At 48.3% G+C, this 20,929-nt stretch overlaps 1 protein-coding gene across 6 annotated transcripts in view; it reads left to right on the forward strand.

The window, feature by feature from the left end:
- The window catches only part of PRKG1 (protein kinase cGMP-dependent 1), a 387,732-nt gene that overhangs the window by 341,275 nt on the left and 25,528 nt on the right, over positions 1-20,929 (forward strand). For 5 of the 6 annotated variants that reach the window (XM_064662173.1, XM_064662171.1, XM_064662174.1 and 2 more), the window contains one exon: positions 19,694-19,790. In XM_064662173.1, the coding sequence (XP_064518243.1) occupies positions 19,694-19,790 (97 nt within the window). Of the gene's footprint in view, positions 1-17,079; positions 19,590-19,693; positions 19,791-20,929 lie in introns of those variants that run through there. The other variant, XM_064662177.1, reaches the window with a different exon arrangement.

The raw sequence follows: 20,929 nt of genomic DNA on the forward strand, positions 1-20,929 counted from the left end.
GCTGGGTATTTATTGGATAAGGTGCAGCATTTTCTGGCTTTTCCATTAGAAAGGACCCCACAGCCAGCACACATTAGTCATATTTATCCATCTAATAAAACCTGACACTGCCAGCTTAGACCTGTTCGTTTGGATTTTATGCCCTTGCTCTTTACTCTCAGTTTCTATGGGAACCTGGGCCGTTCCTGCGAGGGAGAGCGAAGGGATGAGGAGAGGGCTTGGAAAACATAACTCTGGTTCTCTGCTGAATTCCAGCCAAATAAACCAGGAAGGGAAACAGCAAGGCAAGAGAGTTGATAGTCGTTGAGTTCCCTCCTTCTTGAATCATCTGGGTTAGGTGCCTTTATGCTTTTTTTTTTGCTTTGAAAATCCATGTGTGAGGCTTAAAAGCCGGGTTCCCATTTTCTGGGAGGAGGCAACAGGTTGCCCCACTTGCCTTTACGACTCTTTCAGTGCAAAGATTGTATCCCAACCCTCTCCTTTGCATAGAATTAATTGCAGCTCACGAGCTGGAAACGTGACTCCGTGTACAATTCAGTGCAGCTTTCAAAGAAACACTCCCTGGTTCGTTTATTCCAGTCTATCCTTTGGTATCCACTGCTTTTGTCAGTGAGTCGAGGTGATTAATGAAGATGAGCTGAAATAATGAGTAGAAAATAATTAGACAAACCCCCTTAAGGACATTTCTTGCTGCACCACTGGCTGTGAATTCTGTACAAGGTGTTGGACTTGATGATCTTAAAGGTCTTTCCAACCTCAGTGATTCACTAATTCTGTGTTTGCATTTCAATCTGACTTGGAAGAATATTGATGTAACACTTGGAGTACAGTGTCTAACAAGGTAAAGATGAATTGCCCATCTTTCAACAGCTCTGTGTTTAAAATCCGGTGGATTTGGCAAACTTTGAAAGGAGATATATATATATATATATATATATAATAAAAGGCTTTTGAAACAGTTGGCCCAGAGGAACTGTGGCTGCCCCATCCCTGGAAGGGGTTCAAGGCCAGGTTGGACAGGGCTTGGAGCAACCTGGGCTGGTGGAAGGTGTCCCTGCCCATGGCAGGGGGTGGCACTGGATGAGCTTTAAGGTCCCTTCCAACCCAAACCATTCTGGGATTCTGGGATTTCAACACTCACTCAACACCAGCGGAGCAACTTGATGTTGGAGACTCTGGGAGAAAAGGCTTTTTTCACAACCTTTGGGCTGAAATAGCCCTGTCCTTCCATCCAGGAATCCAGAGGAAGGATTTGGAGCCCTGGCAGCTTTGGAAAGACCATGACTGCTGTCCAGGGGCTGATGCAGGCCATGAACAGCCTCACGTGGAAAAGCAAAACCTGCTGTGCTAGAAAATAAACCAGCCACGTGTTTCTGGGCCACAATCAGCTAAAACACCACCACCTCTCTAAAAAGCAAATTTTGGTTTAGCCCTGCTGGCTGCAGACATTCCTGATCCCCACATATCACTTACAAAGCAGCTCTGACCCCCCTGCCCTGCCTGGCCTTAATCAGGAGCCGGCGGCGTCCTGGCAGTCACATTTCACAGAAGCACAGTTTGTTCAGGCCTTTTCTAATTCGTTTTCAGGCAAAGGGAAGCTAATTTGAAACCTCCACTGCCTAATTCCCGGAAAGGAAGAAGGCATTAAGCCTCTCCTGGGAGTCTCAAGTGGCAGCATAGCCATTAGCAGAGGGGAAGTGCAGGAAGATGATCTTTCTCAGAAACCATGTGTTGGGCTATAAAGTTCTACCCCAGAAGCCACTGTTTACCTTTTGGTTAAGTATTGTTTTATTACATGAAAAAAAAAAACCTGTTTCTGGGTCTCTGCATCCTCTCAGTGAGCGACAGGTGGGATTTTATTGTTTGGTGAAGACGTTGAAAGAGGGAGGAGTAAAACCTACTTATTAAAGGAAGAGATGATCCTCTCTGAAAATAGAAATGGGCTTTTGGAAAGGTTTTGTGTGTTGACTGACCACTGAGTGACATTGGAGAAATGCTTGCAGGACGAAAAATCATAGAATCACAGAATGGTTTGGGTTGGAAGGGACCTTAAAGCTCATCTTGTTCCATGGACAGGGGCACCTTCCACTAGCCCAGGTTGCTCCAAGCCCCGTCCAACCTGGCCTTGGACACTTCCAGGGATCCAGGGGCAGCCACAGCTTCTCTGGGCAACCTGTACCAGGGCCTCCCCACCCTCACAGGGGAGAATGTTTTCCCATTATCCCATCTCTCCCTGTCCTCTGGCAGTGGGAAGCCATTCCCCCTTTTCCTGACACTCCAGGTCCTTGGAAATAAGTCTCTCTCCATCTTTCATGTTGGCCCCTTCAGGCCCTGGAAGATCACAATTCAGTCACCCCAAAGCTTCTCCTCTCCAGGCTGAACAATCCCAGCTCTCCCAGCCTTTCCTCCCAGCAGAGCTGCTCCAGCCCTCGGATCCTCTTGGGGCCTCCTCTGGAACTGGCTCCAACAGGTCAAATCCTTGCTGTGATATGGGTTTTGCCTTTGTGAGGACTTTGGTTTCTGCTGGAAAAAGCAGCTCAGGGCACCCTTGAGCCACAAAGTATCTCTGTATTCTCAAAGTGGAAAAAAATGTGGATTTATTGCCATAGTAAAAACAGTGGCACAGCCCTTCCATTAGGGCGACCAAGGAGAATGCTAAGCAACAGTTTCTGGTCCCAAACCCCTTGTTATGAAGCTTCTCCTGCGGTTCCTGAGGGTGGTTTCGGTGTGCAACACCCTGATCTTGCTTATCACACCTTTCCAGTAGCTCCTGCAAACCCACAAAGCCTCGAGAGACTGGCAGAGTATTCAAGGAATTATGACTACGTGCTTGCTCTGCTTCTCCACGTGCTTCCTCCCGAGAAAAACGGTCCTTTGACCTGATCCCAGACATCCCACAGGTGTTCTAGAGCAAGTCTGCCAATGTGTCTTCATTTTACAGATCAGGGAACAGATACAAAGAGATTTCAGTGAATTAAAGTCACAAAAACCTAGGCAGAAGTGGAGCTGACTCCATCCTTCTCTCTCTCATCTTCGGTCCTCAGCTGTAAATGGAACTGGCAGAGAAGGAAACACCTTCACCTGCAGAATGATTTCCCCTTCAACGAGCTAACATAGGGTCATTTTAGGAAATAGGAAGAAAATTTTAATGGTTTTGGTCTAGGTTGTGAAAGAACTGGTCTGTAAAACTCAGGTACTTCAATGTGGAGGAATTCCTTAGACCAGGCTGTGCTCAGCATTACCCCAGGTGCTGGACATTTAGAGACATTCTGAAATCCCACCAGAGTTTAGTGAATTGGGGTCTCCCTTTCACAAATACATCTTGAAAATGCCAAATGATAGGCAATTTTCAGGCTGGAGAGTCCCACTTTCAGTCATGACTCACGGAGAGTCATTCCCAGCCCTGTGCCTTTCTCCGGAGGTTTCCCAGTGGAGCTCTGAGTGTTTCCCAGTGAGCTGACATTTTCCTGGGACTCTCATAAACTCTTGAGGGGAATGATTGTCTCAGAGCCTGTCTTTTGGCATTGGAAGTTTGGGTTATTTTTCTTTTCTATCTCTGTTTCATTTCTTCTGACACTTTATTGGCCAAGCACTGAATCTCCTAAGGTCCCTCTGCAGCTCTTTGTGGTTCATCCTGTTTTTTTCTGCTACTCTGCATAACTGAATGTGCACAGAACACCTCACAGGAACCTTTCTCTGTATGAATTATAAATCCATCAAGCAGCACCAGTCCCAGCCCAGCACCTTGCAGGGTCATAGGTGGTGACCCTCCACTCTCCAAAGCAGTTATTTCTCCATGAGGAGACCTTTCCTTTTGCCTCTTGGCATGTCTTTAATTGCCTCGCTGGGGAACATTCTGAGACATCATTTGGAAACCACACAAACTTCTGTCAAACAGGTTAACCTGATGCATGACCCCTTCAGGAACCTCAAGGTGTCCCCTTATGGGAGTAAATAATTTTTTTCCTACTCTTGATGATAATTTTCACTGATACAGATGATAAAAGCCGTAGGACCCAGGGTCAGCTCTGCAAACCTTTCACAGAATCCCAGAATTATTTAGGTTGGAAAAAACCTCCCAGACCATCCACCTGGGCCTTGTTGGAGCTCAGCCCACAGATCCAGCCTGTCCAGATCCCTCTGCAGAGCCTTCCTGCCCTCCAGCACATCAACACTCCCACCCAGAATGATTTATAAAATACTTTTGTTGCCTCCTGAGGAAGCAGTGTGTTGGTCCTACCTACAGAAAAGGTAGGTCAGGAAAACAGGGGACCTTGGAGAGCTGCAGGGAGCTGAGGCAAAAGGGCACTGGGAGGGGAGGGAATTGCTGCAGGGGCAAACCAGGGATATTGCTGTTGTTTCAGGGAAACAATGATGGTGTTTTGAAAAAGTGAAGATGTTCATAAAAGCAGGATAGAAAGCAAGTGAGAATCTAAGGGTGCACAAGAACATCTCCCGAAGGCAAGGCCTCTCTTAAAGCTGTTTTAAGCATGTGGGTGTGTGGCAATGAGCTCAAGGCTTGCCTGTGGAAATGTGGGATATTCCTGCCCTCCAGTGGAAGTACGGGAAAGTGCCTGTCTCGACTGGAAGCCCACAAAGGGATGCTAAGAAAGCTCCAGGAAGCTCCTTGCTTTGGATCTGCTGTCCCCTGAGTCACCACTGGTGTTTCACAGCACAGCCCTTGGTCCTCTCTAGGTTCCCCTGCTCATAGTTACCTTTATGCCATTAAATTTTCCAAACCCGGGGCACTGATCCAAGGAGATGATGTGTAGCCAGTGAGATTCCAGTGTTGGAGGGAGGGTGGCTTGGAGGGGTGTTTTGGGGAGTGAGAGTCACGTTCAGCTCCTGGGGTGCCACGAGCCCTTCTCCAAAACGAGCTGCGTGAGAGGTGTGTTAGAAATACTGTCCTCCACCAGAAGAGAGGGAATGAGTTGTTGAATTGCTGGGATGTGCAGGGCTTGGAGCCTTCCAGCTTTCCTGTCCTCCCGAAATGAGCCAGCCAAGGAATTATCCGCGGGAGAAAAACTTGGGGGTTAGGGTGGTTTGTTTGCTTCCTTGTTTTCCTAATCTCTCTCCAATTAGCACATGATAATATTCCAATGTTGACAAAGCACTCGGTAGTTTTCTCATGTGGTGAATTTGGGCTGAGCCTCAGTGAAGAAGTGAGAGCTCTGCTTTTGCCTGGCAGTAGCTGCCATGTGTTAAAGAAATGTCTGATAAAAGCTTCCTTTTATCTGGTCAAGACAAGCTGTTAGATTGAACAGCTCCTCTCCCACCATGGCAGACACAAACAGGCTTCCAGAGCAGGCACCAGGCGCTGGGAAACAAAACTCTGGCGTTTTTTTCTGCTGTCAGACATTACAAGTAGGGGCCTTGAGTGTCTCAGTTTGTTGCAGTTCTATTCAGATCTGTTGGAAGTGCCAATATAGGAGTGGCCTCACTGCATCCAGCTGTAGCTGACCCTGTGTCCTGTCTCTCCTGTGCCCAGTAGCTGCTACCTAGGAACGGGGAGAAGAGCAAAGAGGTGATTATTGATTGTGATCCTTCAGTCTCCAGCGGTTTGGGACTCAGGGACTTCCTGCTGTCGATAGATTTATAACCCTCAGTGGGTTTCTCTTCCCTGGATCTGCACAGTTGCTTTCCATGACACAGCACAGCTTGGACAGGGGCACTCTCTGCTGGGTCAGGAACTGGCTGATGGCTGGGCCCAGAGAGTGGTGGGGATAGAGGTACATCCAGTTGGGATCTGGTAACCAGTGGTGTCCCCAGGGATCAGTGCTGGGCCCAGTCCTGTTTAATGCCTTTATTGATGATCTGGATGAGGGGATTGAGTCCACCATCAGCAAATTTGCAGGTGACACCAAGCTGGGGAGAGTGTTGATGTGCTGGAAGGCAGGAGGGCTCTGCAGAGGGACCTGGACAATCTGGAGAGTTGGGCTGATTCCAAGGGGATGAGGTTCAACCAGGCCAAGTGCCGGGTCCTGCACTTTGGCCACAACAACCCCCTGCAGTTCTACAGGCTGGGACAGAGGGGCTGGAGAGCAGCCAGGCAGGAAGGGAGCTGGGAGTGGGGATGGACAGGAAGCTGAACAGGAGCCAGAGTGTGCCCAGGTGGCCAAGAGGGCCAATGGATCCTGGCCTGGATCAGGAACAGTGTGGCAGCAGGAGCAGGGAAGTGATTCTTCCCCTGGACTCAGCACTGGTGAGGCCACCCCTGGAGTGCTGTGTCCAGCTCTGGGCCCTCAGCTCAGGAAGGACATGGAGGGGCTGGAGCATGTGCAGAGAAGAGCAACGAGGCTGGGGAAGGGACTGGAGCACAAGTGCTGTGAGGAGAGGCTGAGGGAGCTGGGGGGGCTCAGCCTGGAGAAGAGGAGGCTCAGGGGAGACCTCCTGACTCTGCAACTCCCTGACAGGAGGGGGGAGCCGGGTGGGGGTCGGGCTCTTCTCCCAGGAACCAGCAGTAGGACAAGAGGGCTGGGTCTTCAGCTGTGCCAGGGGAGGGTTAGGTTGGGCATCAGGAAGAAATTCTTTCCAGAGAGAGTGCTCAGCCATTGGAATGGGCTGCCCAGGGAAGTGGTGGATTCTCCATCCTTGGAGGTGTTGAAGGTGAGACTGGATGTGGCATCAGTGCCATGGGCTGGGAACCACGGCAGGGTTGGATCAAGGCTTGGACTTGATGATCTCTGAGGTCTTTTCCAACATGGTTGATTCTCTGATTTTATGAACCTTTGTCATCTCCTACCAGAGTTGTTTTTTCCCCAGGAAGAGGCCCCTACAACAGAACCCCATCCAGATCTGTGCTCCTTACCATCACTTTCCAGTACCTTTTCCAATCCAAAAAGGTGAATGAATGACCATTACCATGTGCTTATCCAGGATTTTTTCCTCTCACTGCGTTCCTACAGGATTTCAAGTGAAGGTATTATCTTGTCCCTTGGTCTCTTGAAGTCCTTGTGCAGTTTTTCACCTTGGGCTTTTGTTTGCTGGTTTTGGTGATTTAATATCCTTGACCAGCATTGTAATTTTATTTATTCCCCCCCCTTTCTCCAGTTCATCCCTAAAGATGTTGAGCAGGAAGGATTTGAGCACTGTTGGCCTCCATCCATGAGGAAAAACGAGCCATATATTACTATCTGCTGTTTCCTGGTTTTAACTGGTTTTTAATCAATGCACAGACCTTCCTTCTTATGTCATGGCAGCTTCATTTGTGTAACAGCCTTTCAAACCTTGTCAAAAGCCTTTAGGAAATCCAACTGTATCAAGCAGATCTCTCCTGCCTGTCTGCCTGACAGCTCCTTCAAAGAACTCCAGTAGGCTTGGGAAGCCTCTTGGCTCTTCCCCAAAGAAGGCAGATTTACCCATGTGTCAAGGAATTCTCTTAGGACAGATGCTGGGCTTGGTGGAGCACAGGGCTCTGGATCCCATCAGAAAGCCACTTCCATCCCTGGGCCGGTTCCCAACGGCGGTCGGTTCACCTGGAGTTCACCCGGGAGCGCTGGGTGAGGACCATCTGCTCCTGGAGACCCTTTGGTTGACTGGACACTTCAGTCGGTGCTGGTTCCCCTGGTGCTCCCCCTGGGAAGGGAGATTGCAGGGGGAGGAGCTCCCCAAGACCTTCCAGGTTGAACCCAGGGGTAAAAAGTGCACCGGGCTTTTCTCACATGCTTTTGTTCTTCTCGGGGAGCTCTTCCTGGAGCCTCTGGAGACCTTACAGCCTACAGGCTCCTGCTGCTGCTGGGATTGAGAAGGGGTTATTATTTGGTTTTAAGCCTTTTGAAGTTGTTACTTGCTTTTTTTGCCTGTCTTATGGTGTTCTTCCCTTCAACTGGACAGGATTTGGTTCTTTTTTTCTTTCCTCTTAATGGATTTGTTTGAAACTACTTCCTATTTGAAGGATACCTTCTTGCTGTTAATGCAGTGGCTCACCCTGCTGCTCAGCCACATCAACTTCCTTTTGACCTCTCCTGGATCCATGGTGAGAGCTGGGATGTTGGCTGTAGCCAGATCCCCCCGTGCCACTGCCAAGATTGAATCCTCCTCTTCAACTTTTTTAGCTACTCTTGCAATTCCCTTCTTTGATTTGCTGAGTGCAAGAGTGCTGCTTCTATTTTGAACCTCTCTTCAGCCCTCCAGCCATGTTTGAGCTCAGCACATCCTGGTTTCTGTTAAAGGGAGGTTTGAAATGGGTCTGGCACCAACCTGGTTGTGGCTGCCCCATCCCTGGAAGTGTCCAAGGCCAGGTTGGACGGGGCTTGGAGCAACCTGGGCTGGTGGAAGGTGTCCCTGCCCATGGCAGGGGTGGAATGAGATGATCTTTAAGGTCACAGCCACTCTTGCTCATCCTAATGGTCAGTGATCTCATCTTAATACTCTCCTTCCCTGGTTAGAATGGAATTTCCCTCTGCAGATGATCTGCATGACTTGCTAATTTGCTTTCATAACCTGATTTAACACAACAAATTACTCTTTCCTTAGGACAGGTGTGGCCTTTCTGTTTCCAGCATCTCCTGTGGCTGCAGTTCTGGCATCCCAGCCATGGTCATGCCATGCCCCTGTGCCATACCCTCGAGATTTACCCCTCCTAGTTCTCCTGTTGGTCATCCTTAGACCTTGCTGAGATGTTTGTGGGACTGCACATGCACAGTTGTGTTGGTTTTTCTATCTCTCCAGGTTTTCTTCAAATTGACCCTTCTTTTTGATGTTTTTCCTTGACTTTTGCCAGATCCTTGCCTTCATTATTTGTGTGGAGTTGTGAAGCTCTTTCTGCCTCTGCACAGTCTATCCCACAGCATGGCCTGAGATGCTGATTTTGCTTCCCAAAGCAATACTCACACAAGAAAGCAAAATCCTAACAGCTAAGCCCAATTAAAAGTGGGTTTGGCACGGGGAGATCCCGGGATGGGGTGGGTTATGTGGAACTGATCTCTTCCCACAGTTCCATCTGCCTGCCAGAGTGAACAAGTGGAGCGAGGAGCCTCGCTTTGTGTGCACACGTCCTTGCTTTGTAAGGAAAAACCTGCTTCCTGCCTGCTCCCACTTTTTCAGTAGGATTTGATGTAATATTCCCCTTCCTCCCCGCCTTCCTCTTCCATGTCACCTCTTTTTTTTTTTCCAGGTTAATTAGGAGGAAACGTGCCAGATGCAACAGCTCCCACCAGCAGCGCTTGGAGCGCTCCCATGTTGGCCAAGGGAGGAAAACCTTGAGGGTTTTGCACTGATGCTTTGGGAGGTTTTTAGGCTGGTGATCCCAAAGTAATTAGTAGCTCTCTCTGATGCTCTGTGGGCATTTTGAGGGAGCCACTGAATCAAGGGAACATCATTACCCAGCAATGCCTCCAGATCCTATCACACATGGGTCTGCTTGATAGTTTGGAAGAGGCTCCAGAAATGTTGAAAAGATGGAAAAGAAAAGGCCCTGGGGAGATTAGAGAACCTTTCAGTGCCTAAATGGGATCCAAGAGAGCTGGAGAGGATGGGACAAGGGGTAGAGGGACAGGACACAGGGAATGGCTTCCCACTGCCAGAGGGCAGGGATAGGTGGGATATGGGAAGGAATTCCTAGCTGGGAGGGTGGGGAGGCCCTGGCACAGGTTGCCCAGAGAAGCTGTGGCTGCCCCTGGATCCCTGGAAGTGTCCAAGGCCAGGTTGGAGCAACCTGGGCTGGTAGGAGGTGTCCCTGCCCATGGCAGGGGGTGGGATGAGATGAGCTTTCAGGTCCCTTCCAACCCAACCCATCCTGGGATTCCGTGAAGTGCCCCTTGGCAGCCCTTGGGGAAGGGACACAAGTTCACTCAAGGTGAACCTCTACTTCTTAGAGCAGCTGTCAAGCTGGAAACCATCTAGCAGGGGGCATTTCCCAGAGGATTGGGGCCTTTTGGAAAAAGAAACAAGGGCAAAACACCGACACAGCTCTGTGTGAACCCCTTGGGACTTGGACAAATGGGCAATAAAGCAGCGAACACGGTGAGTTGGACCAAGAAGTGTGTCCAACATCAGCAATATATCGATCTGTTCTCACTTTCTTTAAAAAATTTAAGAGGAGAAAGCTGCAACCAAGCGTTTGTTGCCATGGTGAGCTTTTCCTGTGCAGGCAACACGGTCCTGCCTTAAGGCTGGAGGCAAAAAAAGGGCTGTTTAGTGTTTACATGCTCAGATGAGCCCATTTGGGGTTCGTGGGATCTAATTAGCAGTTTGCAATTAGGTGGTGAGACTTTGTAAGGCAGAAGGGCAACGAGCAGAACTAACTGAGATTGGAGCAATTTCAGGCTGCAATTAGATCAGCCTTCCTTGGGATCACATCCCCCCTCCTGAGGTTGTTCCATGGCTCTTCCCCAGCAACTTTCCTTAAAAAAAAACAGCTCTGGGGTTGTCCTGTGGTACCTTTGAATCCAGTTTGGAAGCTGGGATTTATTGTGCTTACCCATTTCCCTGGGCATTCACAGAAGCCTGGGTTTTCCTTGGTGTTTTCCAAAGGGAAAACCACAGGGATCTGTAGGTATTGCCTCAGAAGTCAATTGGAAAAATGAAAGAAAAAGCCCTTGATGTCTTGTCTTCCAAATAGATTTTATTGTCCACAGATCCAAACTGCTGAATTCAGAGCTGATGAGGAGAAGAGAGGGAATTCAGTGAATTGCCTTCTTCCTTGCCATAACACCATTTTTTTCCTTCCAGATTCTCCAAGGGGATTTAACATCACCATGGGAAGTTTAGTTTTCACTGACTTTGTAGAAGTCACAACTTTAGAAGCTGGGATGTGAGTGCTACCCTGTAAATCAGTATTGCCCAGTACACCCAAACTGGAGCTGATTCAGCCTCTGGGGGTTTAAACCCAAATTTTATCTGAGTAGTGACCCACAGGAAGAATTATCTAGGAAATAATATGCTCTAGGCAAAAAGTCCTGGGCAGTCCTTCAATGAACTGTGTAAGAGCTGGAATATTTCAGCTGAATACCCTGAAAAAAATCACAGTAAAACTTAAAAAAAAACCCCACTACTGGCTTGGAAACATCATGATATTGGGATATTTGTAGGGTGGGAGAGTAAACCAGGAGTTCCACTGGCATTGTGGTGATGCCACAGCCCAAGGCAAACTGGTAGGGAATTTTCTAATAAAATGTTGAACTGTGAGGGAAATTGTTTACAGAAAGGAGTGATTTGAACATGGATTTCCTGGGGGGGAAAGGCTGTTGATAAATAACATTTTGTATGATCTTTTGGATGCTTTTCCCCTTGGAGTGAAGTGGAGGTGTCAAGGTCCGAGTGCAGTGTTTGAGGTGATGTGAGAAGTTAGGAGTTTGTTGAGCCTGGAATTTCAGGTGTTGGAGTTGGAAAAATGTCCTCATGTTTTATTTGGCCAGTCCCCAATGAGTTTCCCACCCAGGTAAAGCCAAAAGTGGCATCAGCAACTCTTTTGGGTTGGATCCCTCCCCTCTGAGCCACGGTGTGGTGTGATGAGATGGGACATGGCAGCAGTGAGGCAGCTTCTTTGCTCTCCATCTAAAAACTTCCAGAGTTAAAAAAAGATACAAGAAAAAAAGGGAGGGAAAAGAGAAGAAACAACCCCCATCCTTAAGCAATATCTTTTAATACTGCACAGGACAGGAAACACCACCAGAGGAAGGAATACTGCACATCCTCCCTCCGCCCCTTTTAATTAAAATGGATTAAAAGCTTGGGTTTGGAAGTCAGACTGTTCTGTAGGGTGTCTTGTTTGAACTATTTCAGGACATTCTCAGCATTAGGACTATTACAAAAGTGCAAATGTTATTTTGGCCAGAGCTGAATCCAGGACTTCCCAGAGCAGGACCCTGAGAGGGTCCTCTTGGAAGCACCAGGGTGTTTTGTTAGAAGTCGAGGGAGAAACATGTGCATCTAGAAAACAAAAATAAGCATTTCCACAGTGACCTCCCACTGACTTCCAGTGAAAACCAGGGACCACGTTCCCTAAAACCCCTCCTGAGAACCTTGTGCCTGTGAAATCACTCTGCTTTGTGTCTGCACACAGTTACCATCAGCTGGCATTTTCTATCCCGGTTTCTTTGGTTCTTCTCCCAAAATTTGGGCTTGTTTCTGGCACACCAGCATCGTGTGGATGTGCAGGAACAGGGTGCAGTCCAAGCACACCCACAGGGACACAAAGCCCTGGTGTCTGCTCGAGCAAAGGGTTGGGTTTTGTGAGCTTGGACCCACGGGAGCAGCTGTGGATTTTCAAGGGAATGATGCACTGCTCTGTGTTACAAGAGGAGAGGATCCCATGGTGACCAAAAAAGGGGTGAAATTTGGATTTGAAGGCGTTTTCTCCTTACACATCCTGTGTCCAGATACTCTGTCCACCCTCTGCAGTGCTGGGTGGGAGGCACTGAACCCAGCAAGCACAAGTTGTTTAATAAGCAATCACCAATCTCTTGGCACATTTAGGATTTCAACAACACTCCAGAATTCAGACTTCTGAAAGAGCCTGGATCATGGGAAGCACTTTCTGAGCTGGTTTGGCTGCAGTTGAGTGCATTCAGTTCCATTTCTGGGTGAAATTGGTCTCTGTGCAGCAGCAGGTCTTCAAAGCCCCATAATTCAAACAAATCTATTTGCTTAACTCCGGGACCAGTTTGGGATGAGCACAGCTTAGTCTCTGAGCACAGCTTAGTCTGTGAGCACAGCTTAGTCTCTGAGCACAGCTTAGTCTGTGAGCACAGCTTAGTCTAACAGCACAATATCATATTCATGTTGCCAAGCTCTAATTGGAAAGTGATGTGCTTTTAAAACAGAGGGGGGAGGAGGGGGAATAAAAAGTAACCTGTTAGTTTTTTAACTCTATGTTTTTAATTTCAGATCTCCTTCCCCTCCCAGAGGAAGTTAGAGATGCCATAGCTTTAATGTCTGGTTTAGCTGCCACTCAAATGTTCACTTTCTGTAAGAAAATCTAAACCAGGAGGTAATGCTATTTTCTCCTGATGTGAAAGGCATGAAAGGCAAGTACACTGCAAGCTGGAGTGATGGGGGGTCCCAGAGAAATTCCCACCCCTGACAACATGAATTGGAAAAGAAAGACAGCCTTTCTTTTCAGTGCAGTGATCTGTGCAGCTGGAGCTTTCAATCCCATTGTCACCACCAGCACATTGCTTTTCAAAATCCAAATAAAGTGGCTCTTGATTTGGATTTTCAGTTGAAGGTGTAAGACGTAGAAGGAAGTGGTAGCAGCTAAACCAGGAGTTAAAGCCACTGCATTGCTGACCTCAGAAGGATGGGCTGGAAGGAGGAGACCTGAACTCAGGAAAAGCTGGGTTATTAGCTCTCATACTTTCTCCCTGCATCCATCTGTCTGCAGCTCCATGTAGGTAGATCCATACACACCTTTCACTCTTTCAGTGGTGTTTGCAATTAGAAAAAATGCCAGAGTGGATGATGAGCTTGAAGTTCTTCTTGTTCTTCCTTGGGGCAGGGCAGCAAATCCTCATCTGCCAGTAAACCCTCTCTGACCGGTCGAGTTGGGTGGGGAACACCACGGCATCCATCCCTCCAGGAATGGCTTGGCACTGGGATAGCAAATACCAGGCAGAAATGATCTGTGGGCACATTAACGTGCCATCAGTCTGTGTGGAAGGGCAGAGAACCCCACTGGGATTTAGGGAATGGCTCCCTGGTTCAGGGCTGGGTGGGCAGCAGGATCCTTCAGGCCCATGGGAGCTGTCACAGTCATCTCGTGCTGCTACTTTTATCTGACAGCTCACTGTCTCCCATCAGTGTTTTCCTGCTTTCCCTGCCAATGGAGATGTCCTGCAATAATTTTGTCATCCCTGTGTTTGTGAACATGCTGTTTATTGCTAATAAATGGCAATAATGTGACAGAGCCTGAAGTGAATTCAGCTTTTCTGTGACGTTCTGTGATTGACAGTAAAGCAGGCAAAGAGCTGGGCCTTTCCTGGATACCTTTGGTTTCAAATGACAGCAGTTATGGAAAGGGATACTGGGAATGTCACAGGTGCATTTGTGCATCATGAGGGAGATGGACATTGGGTCCCTGAGGAAGAAGCACAAGGCCTTTCCCATCCAGAGGGGTGGGATTTGGGAGATAGGTACTGCCTGCTCTCGCTGCCTGCTCTGCCTGAGGGTGATTTTGGGGTGAGAATCCCTCTTTCAGCTCATACAATTCCATGGGGGCCTGAGAGTGCTCTTCACCTTGAAGGGCCAGACCCCTGGAGAAGTCTGAGGAGCGTGTTAACAGGGGTTTGGGTTCCCACCAACCCACCAGGGCTTTGGGTTCATACCCTCGGTCATTCTGTTCTGCTGCAATGCTTTGCCAAGGGATCTTTCCCCCCTCAGAATGTCCTGACCCAAAGGATTGATACGTGCAGGGAATGCCAGATAAGAAGGGTTTGCACATGGGGTGGGACCTCTGAGAGGATGAGTGGCAACACACCAGGAAGGAATACGGATTTGCTCTCAATGCCTCTCCAGAATTTGCTTTCAGGCATTCCCAGGCTCTGGATCTTGCTGGTTGTGTAAAATACAGTCGCTGTCCCTGCTTCTGTCTGTTGCCTGAGTGTGGCTAAATCTCCTGAGCCCCCTCACACAGGGTGAAGGTAAGGACCTCGTGTGGGCACGACACGAGGTGCTTTTTATTTTGCTTTCACCCATATGACCATCCACAGACTTCCCCTTGCCCAAAATCGCTTGGAAACACGTGATCCTGGGCTTTTTGGAGCCATTGGAGCCGGTGGGAAGGGAAGGCATGGGAGCCCTGCCTCCATTTGCTGCATCTGCTCCTCCTTCCATCGCTTTCTGACAATGAACCCTCCTCGTTACATGAACTCGATCCATGTCCCTGCCACTTTTCATTCCCCTTTGGAATTGCATCTCTCTTAAGTCATGAATCCAATCCAGGAAGCCTCCCATGACTTCAGGGTGCCAGGCAGAACATGGGTACCACGGGCAGACTAGACCCAGGTGGGTCAATTCATCAGGATTAAAATATTTATCTTCAGATGCAGGGAAAGAACAGTCACAAAACCGAAGATCTGGGGGAATTTTTGCTTTCATTTACACAGACTGATTTTTTTTTTTTTAAGTGCCACACCAGCTGAAGCAGCCTTTAAATAGAATTTAAGTGTCCAAGGCCAGGTTGGACAGGGCTTGGAGCAACCTGGGCTAGTGGGAGGTGTCCCTGCCCATGGCAGGGGGTGGCACTGGATGAGCTTTAAGGTCCCTTCCAACCCCAACCAGTCTGTGATTCTGTGCTTCTGTGATCCCTTAAGAATCTTGCTATATCTTAAGAACCATAAGGAGATGGACTCTTTTCTTTAGTGGACACAGAAATAAGGGGGGTTTTGGGATGTATTTCTCCCCCCACCCCGTTTGTGGCTCTCAGGCTCCTTTCAGGTGTGTCTTCCCACGGGCTGGATCTGATCCTCACCACCCAAGTGACGTTGTTGTAGTTGTTCCAGTCTTTGCAGAGATCCAGTGGTTCCCTCTGCAGCAGGACATGGCCTCAGCCATGGATATAAAGCTGACCAAAGAGCTGTTAAACAAGCAGGTGTCTGTCACCGGGGAGGGCTCCGAAATTCTGGTTTTATCCACCCAAACTGTTCCTCTCAGGGAGCTGGGGGTTGGTTCCCATTTGGTGGCAATTTCTGTCTGGTTGGCAGCGTGCAGGTGGAAAGGAGCCAAGTTTGCTCTCAGGATGACAGTTTGCTAACAGATGTCTAATGTTTCCCAACACAGTTGGCTCATGTGATGGGAATCGTGAGCTAGTTTAGTAAAGCTGAGCAGTTGGATAATTGCAAACCTTTGCTCCTCACATGTTCTCATTTATCCCTTTTAGCTGCCTAGGTGAGATGGTTGTTTAATCATTTTTTTTGTTTTATTTGTAGTTCTGGGAGGAAAAGCTTGGAGTAATCACTGTGCTAGGAGGTGATGGCTCACTGAAATGGTTGGGAACCTCCAGCAGTGCAAGAAGCCACATGATTTCCTCTCCCCTTGTGCATAGCAGGCATTGCCCAAACACTTGGCCTGTGGCTCCTGTGCTGCCATTCCAAAGGGGTGGGACATGTGGGTGATGGTATTTACTCCTGAGCCCCCTGATCACTCAGGTTTCTTCCATGTGATGCCTCTCCGTGCCCAAGAGGAGCTGGAGCAAGGCAGCTCCTTAGGAGGATGTGTTTCCTTTGCAGGGAGAGAAAGAAGTGGTGTTGCCAAGGCCCAGCTCTTCCATGGGAGCACATGGATACCCCTCAGGGCAAGGTGGCTGCAGAAAGCCACTGAGGCCTCAGTAGGTCCCTCTGTCATTCAGATTTGCAGGAAACCTTGGAGAAGAGCCTGAGGGGTTCTGCAGGATGCTCCTGTTTCACTTAGATCTGAATCCCTCTTTCCCTGTGCTGGTTCCAGCTCTGCCAGCCTCTGTTTGCTGTAGGGTAGGTGACAAGACCCACTATCAATAAGCAAAAAACACCTTAAGAGTGCATTGGGAATTGATTCCTGGCCTCCCACGAGCTCTTGTGGGAATCACAACCTTCATTTTTAAAAGGTCTTTATTAAAGAACCAACTTTTCCTTGGTTTTCCCATTTTTCCCAGGTATCTTTTCTTTTTGTGAGCTTCCAGCTATGATTCTCCTGGCATTTTGGCCTGTGAGCCAACACAGTTACCAAAATATCCAGAGAAGGGTTCTCTCTTACTTACTCCTAATTCAGCTAGAGACACACAACCCCAGAAATCCCAGCCCAGGACATTCCAGCCTTTCCTCTGTGTCACTCCAGCACCTCACTGACCATGCCAGGAACACTGATCCTGCCCTGGGCTTGCCCGAGGTGTCTTTTATTAATTTAGGAACTAAATCACCAGCTCTTCCAGAGGTCAGGAAAGCGTTTTCCCCTCTGGAAAGTTTGGGAACACCAGCACAAGGCTGGTGTTAGAATAAAATTGATGGAAGTTTGGGGGTATTCCAGAGCTGTCTGGTCACAGTCCTGTGCCACGTGCTCTGAGATGGGAGCAGGGAGGTGGGACCAGATGCTCCACTGTGGTCCCTTCCAGCCTGACCCATTCTGTGACTATCCCAAGGATCATCCTCCTCCAGAACTGAATGTTTTCCTACAGACACAGCAAAACTAACATTTAAACTATTTCTGTATTTCTTGGCACTGCCCTCCCAGTGCCTTGAAAGAGTCTCTTTACTTTTGGAGGTGATAAATATGCCATCACATATGTTTGTCCCTATAAATGTGTGGAGCGAGGAGCACACGCTGGAAAACCTTGGGAGTTTTAGGGAGCAGCAAACTCAGCTTAAGCAAATTGGAGGACAGGAGGTGAATTCCTGTTCTAAATTTCAGGATAAGGATCATCCCCCCAGTTTCTGATTGAGGAGATGGCAGGGGAATATTTGCATTTTGATCTTTCTGTTGGAGTTATTTATCCTTAAGCTTTGCAGGACTGAAGTGCATAACGACTGTAAGTTTGTAGGAATTTGGTGTTAACGTGGACTTTGACACTTGTAGGTGGGAATAAAACAGAATTCAGCTGGGGCTGTTGTTAGTAGGCATGAGAAGGGCTTGTTTGTTTGATTTTGCACGTGTTTTGGTTTCACTGTTTATTTTGGGCGTTTCTTTTGTGTTTTGGATGCTTGTGGCACCTCTGGAAAAACTGCATCCAGTCTGTTTCATCTACCTGCATGTACAAACTGCACCTGAGCAGAGAGTTAGCCAAGAGATTTCCATAAGCAATCACAAGAATGCTGCAAGTACATTTTCTAAGCAAAATAACACCTGAACACCTCTTTTTACACGTTCCAGTGAAAACCCAGAAGCTCTCAGCTTGCACAGCCTGGTCTGGTGGAAGGTGTCCCTGCCTGTGGCAGGAAGGTGGGAACTAGATGGTCTTTAAGGTGCCTTCCAAACCAACCCATTTTTTGCCTCCTGACCTGAAGTTTGGCTGTTGAAGGGAAATCTTCCATGCTGGGAATTCACCTTCATAACAATTATAAACCGTTAAGGGTGTTTAACTGGTCTGTACCGCTGCTCTAATTTTTTATCCCGAAAATTAGAGCCGTCTCTTTGCTCTGTCACCCCTAAAACGACGTGTCTGCTGTGATTTAGAAGGGGATGTCTAAACATGTGGTGGATTCAGCAGAGGTGTTCTGGTGGCTGGTTTAATATGCAGCTGGTGAGGAGCACAGAGCGATCAATAACAAGGTTATCCCAAGTTCAGAGCAGGCTCTGCGCTCATTGGTTTCCAAAGTCGGATGCATCAGGAGCAAGGTCACCCAGGGGATCTGGTGACAGTATAAATAATAAAGCAGAGCTGAAGTAATTTGTTGACAGCACCACACCCCCCTCCCCGAGAGAAAATTGTGCTTTATTGCATCGGGTCTGGGGCTCGATGGCGAGACCTTTCGCATTTCTTGACACCGATTTTTCCCTTTTTGCTTGAAAAATGATGGGTCTTTGCTCTCTGTCCCCCAGTGTCATTGGAGTTTTAAATAGACTAAGGAAGGTGGTTTGAAGGGAATCAGTCAGGAAATCAATTCCAAGCTGCTAATGAAATAGAGACAGGCCGTGACGGACAGGGGACGTTCAAAAGCTGGCCGGGTGGATTTGTGTGTCCGTGCTTCCCACCGGGATGGTTTGTCACTCCGTTACCCTGCACGAGTGAAGCCTCCAGGTGAAACAGGTGATTGTAGTCTGTTAACTGCTCAGATTAAGCCCTGCAAACCACCCAGCTGCCCCTGTACACCCTCCATGCCTCCCTCCATAATCCAGCCAACTCCCTTTTCCCATACAAGTCTGTGCTGCCACCGGCCAAAGGTCGGACGCTCGCGGGGACTCTCCGGCAGCTGAATGTCACATTTTATTGAGTGGGTGGATCCTGTTCATCCATTTCCCCTCCGAGCCTTTTCTAAAAATAGCACAAACCTTAACAAGGAGCTATTTTGGAGGACTCATGTTCATGGGGGTAGTCATGGGAAGCTTATTTTGGCAGGCTTGCATGTGTTTGATTTGCATGCTACCCCTGGTCAGGGGCTTTGGTGGACGCCTGTGGGAGCCAGTTGGACACGGGCTAAAGACAGGGAGCATCTGGATTTTGGAACCTGGGTTTGGACAGCTACTCCAAGTGAGTTTACAGGAGGAAAAGAAGGGAAGATATCCTCATAGGAATGTTGATATGTGACTGAAGTCATTCATTTCAGGCATTTGCACACCAGCCCACAGCTTATCGGATCTGATTTCATAAAACCTGGCTGTGATTTCTCTCCAGGGACCTTAATGATCTTGCCATTTCCAATAAACATTTATAGAAACTACTGCCGGCCTGTGGATAAGAGAAACTCCTATGAGAGACTTTTATCTTCCAAAAATACTCAAAGACACCAAAAAAAAACCAAACCAAACCCCAAAAAAACCAACCAAACCAGGCAGGAGAAGATCACTTGAAAATGCCCGGCGGGTGGCTGGAGCTGAATTGCAGTGCCAGGCGTTTGCTTTGTAGCCATGCCTAGGGGAGGTTTGCTGTTCCCCCTTGGAAAACCGGAGCGAGGCTGGAACTGGGACCAGCAAAACCCCATGAGCAAAAGCAAACCCTAAGAGCCCCGATGGCCACGCGGCAGGTAAAGGCTGCGCCCCCGCGCTGGCGCCGGGCGGGCGCGGTGGCACACGCTGCCCCTGGCTGCACCTCTAAGAAATTTCCGTTTTTTCGCCTCAAAACCTCCAGATACGAAGCCGAAGCTGCCTTCTTTGCCAACCTGAAACTGGCCGACTTCAACATCATCGACACCCTGGGAGTCGGAGGCTTCGGCCGAGTGGAGCTGGTAGGTGACCTTTCTTCTTATTCCTGGCATCAGCCCTGTGTTGTGAGCCCTCTTTTTTCTTAATTACACCTGAATTATATGATGGGATGATGTGTTTTCTAATGGGTGAAGAAAGATAAATCATGTTCCCCGAGAAGTAAAAATGTACAGCAACAAGAAGAATTTATGTGGTGGGTTGAGAGAGATTAACTCAGCTGGTGCTGATAACACCAAGGTTGTGGGTTTGATCCCTGGATGGACCACTCACTAAAGAAATGGATTCAAAGATCCTTATGGGTCCCTTCCAGCTCAGAATATTCAGTGATTTTCTCTCTAAGTGGTTCATGGCATTGATTTATGGCCTTTTAAAAACAACCCGTGTGGCTGTTGAGCACTAGGATTAAAAAGGCAACCTAAAATCTTACCGGAGTAAGGGAACACGTCGCTCCTAAGCAGTTTCTAATTAAGGTCTAGAGACAGTGCTCCTGACAGCTGTACATTCAGTGCCTGCACCGTGGCAAAACATCCCAGAAAGCTGCTCACTTGTTGCAGAACTGTAGAGAAAAGACAAAGTCTGAGCTTGCTTTTTGCTCTGTTGGATTTCGAGCTCTTTGTTGAGGCAAAGCCTGAGCGAGAGGAGACCCAAGGGCAGCATGTGGCCCATTTGTAACATCCCATCAATACAGAAACTGAGAATAGAAAGAGGGAGGTATTTTACATCACAGAGGAGCTTCTGACACCGGACACTGGCAGAATATGTCAGGAACTCCTACAAGTTAGGGGCAGAAAAGGAGCAGAGTTACTGTTGCCATCACAAAACTTCAGGGAAAGCCCTGCTGTGGAGCCCTGCGGGAGCCAAATGCACCTGTAGTGCTGGGAGTTGGAAAATGGGCAAAATGAGGTGTTTTGGTGATTGTTTGTGACCAGCAAATTCTGTGCTCAGAGCACAGCTCCCCTGGGATTTATTTCTGACTTTTCCTGGTTGGATGTCTATAAAGTCGTGCGGAGGAGAGAGTGTCTGGGAGAGTGTCGGTCCCTTCCTGGGGTTTGGGGTTTCCTTTGTTATTTGTTTGCTGTTAGCAACTGTTGTTTTGGAAGAGAGTCCCAAGAGCTCCCTCACTCCCTTTCCCTGCTCCTTCTGTAGTCATCTGCTGAGGATG

The sequence above is a fragment of the Pseudopipra pipra genome, chromosome 8, assembly GCF_036250125.1.
Source record: "Pseudopipra pipra isolate bDixPip1 chromosome 8, bDixPip1.hap1, whole genome shotgun sequence".
Taxonomy (NCBI): Eukaryota; Metazoa; Chordata; class Aves; order Passeriformes; family Pipridae; genus Pseudopipra; species Pseudopipra pipra.